The 5,145-nt window shown below is 39.1% G+C and overlaps 1 protein-coding gene across 1 annotated transcript; it reads right to left on the bottom strand.

The window, feature by feature from the left end:
* Positions 1–2,411: 2,411 nt before the first annotated feature.
* On the bottom strand, positions 2,412–2,696 carry RB195_001630 (uncharacterized protein; the record flags this gene model as incomplete). Its single annotated transcript, XM_064198513.1, has 1 exon — positions 2,412–2,696. One exon carries the CDS (start codon positions 2,694–2,696, stop codon positions 2,412–2,414), a length of 285 nt encoding a protein of 94 aa, XP_064054394.1.
* Between the last annotated feature and the right edge of the window lie 2,449 nt (positions 2,697–5,145).

Below are 5,145 nucleotides of genomic sequence, written 5' to 3'. Positions count from 1 at the left end.
TGTGCTGCTAGTATTTCCATTAGCTATCCCAAAGTGTCTTTCAGAAATTTCTTATAAATCTTGGACTTTCAGTAAACAGGTCCCGCTAAAAGAAGCTGCTGTTGGTTCTGTAGAAAAAAAAGTTTTTGAAAGTTAGTTGCCACGAATGTAAGAAATTTAAGCGCTAAGTAAAACTTTGACTTTTTCGTGGAAGTACACATTTTTTACGCGCGAAAGGAAGTCAAAAGTTTATGTGACTCTTGTTTTTCTAGTTTATTTACAAGAATACTAGGATCAACAACTACGTCTATAGTCTCCATCATATCCGATGCGTTTGATCTTATCGGATAATCCTTGAGCTCTTTCTGTGTACTTTCATACTGCAGTGCTCTCGTATTCTCATATTTTCAATGTCTTTCTCCCCATGCGCGCTCTTAGGCGTCAATTTCCTCAGTGCACCAATACCTCACCTGGACGTCGGTTGAAATTTTCCATCTGTGTTGATTCTCCTATTCTGGAAAGCCCTTTATTCCTCCTTTACCTTAAAACTAACTTTTTATTAGCACTTTTTACAGTCTATAGACAATTCGCTAATTAGTCCACTGCTAAGGATGGTAAACTTTAATTCCCTCGAACAAGAGTAACATATGATAAGCAATATACTTTGACAATCTTTAAGGTTTCCATAGTCCGCGTATCATTTTTATTTGTTTATGCTTAGGCTTCCGACAATTCTCCTGCAGCAAATTAAAGAAACAAATGGAAACAAAAGAGGAAAAATTTAAACAGAAATTCTACATAACAATTTCTTTCTAAATTTTTAATGAAATTTAATAGTCAACCTTCAAAAAGAGAAAAAGAAAAGGCAGGCTGAGGCAGTCCTTGGGTAGCCACCCAATCTCGTTGATCTACGATGAAATTAGACCTATAAATGATGGTAATTAAAGTTAAGCGCGAAAACCAGTCCTTATGCGCCGGTGTTCACAAGCTTATCAAGCACTTAGACTGGTTTCTAGTACTTTAAGCGTGTGTCCACAGCACACGGTGTTTTTCTTGAGCGGTGGTCCTTTAAGATCACCATCTTAAGCCCCCATTTAAGTGACTCCATGAAACGTTTTGCCGTAGGCATGTGCTTTTAAGAGGATTTCGGGCCAGATCCACATATTAGAGCGGTCAGCACACCAAATGCATGCTAGTGATGTCGTTTTGCTTTTTGTTTGGTCGTTTTTGCCTTTCCCTGTTAACATCTCCTGCTTCAAAAATTTTCCTTCTGTGAACTTTGCTTTTGCCGACGGTAGGCAGTATAACAAGAACATATCGTTATCTATCGATCATTTGTGATCCCTTTGAGAAAACGCAGTGAGCTGATCGCACGTCAGCCATAAAATCCAGATTTGTTGGGGTTTCCGACGCCCTTGAGCCCTAATGACCTTAGCTGCGTTATGTAGTTGCGTTCTGAAGTGGTTTAGAAGAGATGTTCATACGAGGTTCCCGTCAAATTAGTTGTAATTCCGCTGAAGAGGCCACAAATCCACTTCTAACTGTCGGCGAAACCGTCCTAGGAAACAAGGCCATCCTGGACTTCCAAAACTACTTTTGGTTTCGTTGGTCGGAGTGGTTCTGCCAAACGTGAAGTGTGTTACATCACATGTTGTATGAGGTCCTCGACTGAAATTAGTCGCAGCTGCAAAGGGAAGCCACTAGAAGAAAAAAGTGTGCCAAAACATTTCCAAATCAGGAATTTCCTGCAAATATTGCAGCTTAAATTGTTCAAGGTTAAATTTCGGAGATAAAACTCTCTGTTACCTTCATATTGTTTAGGCTGGTGCGTAATTAATTTCGGGTACGGACCGCATACTTCAAATTGCTATAACTCAGCTTAAACACAACTTTATTAATCGAAATAAAAAACGTCAGAATCTGCACATCTTTTCCAATGAGCGGGTAATAAATGCAAGCCTTAAGTATAAAAACTGAGATTACAGGAATCAACAAAATTATGGAAGGCACTTCCAACATCGTCTGAATTAATTAAGAGCTCGAAAAAAGTGATAGTCCGTTGTAGAAAGGTCTGGAGAATACGGTGAGTGAGGGAAAACTCCTATAAATTGCCTAATTTTTGTCGGGTGATTCGTGCGGTATATAGCCTTGTGTGGTCTTGCAGCAGAATCGGCCCTACTCTGTTCGCCTCTGCGGGCTACAATTTTTGCAACTTTTCGTACGTATGCTCTAAATCATAGCAGTAGGACTCCGCTGTAATTGTCTGGCCTGGTAGCATGAAGCCGTAGTAGACCCTTACAGCACCACCAAACTGTAAACATTACTTTTTTGGGGTGAAGATCGGGTTTAGGAAGTGTTTGGAGGAGCATCCTTATCTACCCACACAAATCCACGTTTCCTATGATCGTAAAGAACCTATTTTTCATCTACAGTTATAATGCACTAAGAAAAGGCTTATTTTTCAACCGAATCAAAAGGTTAGAACACGTGCCGTTATGTGCCAGACGCTGCTCTTCGGTCAGCTCGTGAGGCACCCACTTTGACATCTTCTTCACTTTGCCAATTTCCGCCAAATGTCTAACTACTGCAGTATGATGTACGCCGAGGTCTTCTGCTAACGCCCGTGCGTTAGCCTCCGGATTTGCTTCCACGGCTCTCTCCAGATCTTCATTATCAAGCGACGGCCTGCCCTGACCCCCATAATGAACGATAGTCATGTCGGTTCATGATTTTTCAGAGTTCTAGGAAAGGCCGGCTGAAAAAATTAGAGCCACAGCTATATATGTATTTGAAAGGGCGGGATAAACCAACAAAGTCAAAACAGAAAAAAGAGTTGGAAAATTTGGAAATTTTTGTTTTAAACCACATTGCCTCCGCTATGATTTTTTTCCGTAGAACTCCCACAACTTTCCGATTCACAGTTTTGTTTTTTTTTTCTCAGAACCTCTGCTTGGATTTCTACCCCATCCTTTCATTTTGTATCATTTCCTCGCGTTTTACAATTTTGAGTTATTATCTTCAACGTCTTGAAGAACATGTTTCAGGACCAGAGAGTATTTTCAGTTTTTCTCGCTCGTGACTTGCGCAGACTCACTCTAAATTCTTCAGCTATTCTTTCCGATTTTTCATCTCTAATTTCACAAAAATGTTGAATTTTCCTGAACTTTTGAAGGGGAAATCTTCCGGGGTTTCACTGTTCGCTTTTCTGATCGATGAACTTCCTTTCCCATTGCTTGTACGAACAACAGTTTACCTTAGTCAGAAAGTACAACTATCTTTTTGCTTGTGAATGAGCTTTTCTGAGTATTCATTGGAACTACGCATGGATAGAGTGTCCTTTGTGTGTGTATGAGGAGTACGTGTGTGGGAGTTCTGGAAGAATCGGCGTTGCACCGCTGCTCGCACATTCCTGATTTCCCATTGTATGTATTCAAATTTATGTTTATGGCTCGTTGACACAACGGTTCTCAGCGTACGACTTCTGTATTCGGAAAATGATACATCTTCGACTGTGTTACTCATCGTTTCTCATTGAGGACGTCGTGAAGTTTTTCAGTTCCTAGTCCTGCTCGTTGTATTTAAGATTTTACATGCTTAAGCATTCGTTTCATGAATATGTGGAATGTTTTCATTGATCTACATACTATTTCATTGCTTTTTTAATCGCCCTTCAGTTTTTTCTACAGGATTTATTCTAAGAAAAAAATTTCGCTTTAGTTCACCTTCTCAGAGTTTGTAGTTAGCTGAATGAAGCTGCGAAAGTAATGGACGCATAGCTTTGGTGTAGCTGCCGAATTCTAGAAACCTTACGCTATTTGATTTGATTTTGATGGTTATAGTTGAGAATGGTGGCAGATTTCCTCTTTTTCCGGCAATATAAGTTTCGAATTCTGGTACGTTTGTGTTGATGTTTCCATAGCAACAGCAACTTTTTCTCCATCTTATTTTTTTCTATTTTCTCAAAAGTGCAAGGTAAGGTATGGGTATGATGGGAATCTTTGGAAAACTTGAATATGCGCAATTTGGTAGGACATCTAAAAGAGTACGTATTTTCTTGACCTCTTCCTTCTTCACTTACATTTTCCATTAAAGTACAGTCGAGGGTCGTATAAAACGGACTTTCGGCCGCAGCTCGCCGTTGCTTCTGCATTCTGCAGCGGAAGATTCACATTTTCAAGATTGTACGATCTCAGCCTGAAAGGTTTCTGGAGCAGTGGGCAGTTCAAATGCAATAGTCTACTTTTTCGCAGTTCTCATTGATGTATTGGCAATTTGAAGCGAAATCGCACGAAAGAATCAAAAATTATTATATCATGCGCTCTAGATAACAATAATGATTCTTTTTCTTTTGTTTTTGAAGATGTACAACGATCTTGTGAACAGAAGCAGATAAGGACGCAAATACGCATGTATGCAACAGGATTTCATTCTCAGTCCTGGACATCGAAAGGCATCTTTGCGACCACCTAAAATTAGACATTTTCAGAGGATTTCTGCTAGGCAGCTTCCAAATACAAGGAAGAAATACATAGTGCAATTTCTTTCGACACGTAATATTGCTCTCAGTTTTATTTCACTTCATCAATTTACTATTTATATTATTAATTAAAGGAAACCATTAGGTTTATGGTAGCAGTAATTTGCCGTTGTAACTCAGTGTAGCTTCTTTTGAAAGCAGAATTCCCTTGGGCATATGTCAGGGAAGCTTTCTAAGGATAAAAAATATGCGAACTGATCTTTTATTTGAACTAAAATGATCTTTCTGCCATTTGTTATTTACTACAGCTGCAATAAGCATAAGCATAAGCATGAGTTCCAAGTTATATAAGTTTGTAATGGATTTATCCGAGCTGACTACTGTGATCAGATTTAGGAAATCCAGCAGGCTACAGAAACTCGGTCATCATGCTGTTTTGCATTTCCAAACAGCTATCAAATGTTTCAAACTTATCGGTTTTTGGAAATATGCGCTATTTGTGAATAAATTTCACCCCTGCGTATTTATGGCGCATTATTTCAATAAGTAGCTACCAGTTATGGAATAGAGGAGAATGGCATGGTTTTTCTCTTTATTCCAAAATGATGAGGGATTGGTGTCCTTCCGTTGGAAGACGATAGAACGAATATTCATTTAACCAGTTGAAACAAGACGATTGAATTTAATGA

Source organism: Necator americanus, chromosome IV, assembly GCF_031761385.1.
Source record: "Necator americanus strain Aroian chromosome IV, whole genome shotgun sequence".
Lineage (NCBI taxonomy): Eukaryota > Metazoa > Nematoda > Chromadorea > Rhabditida > Ancylostomatidae > Necator > Necator americanus.
Note: the sequence above shows the minus strand (reverse complement) of the source record. Positions and strands in the feature narration are given on the sequence as shown.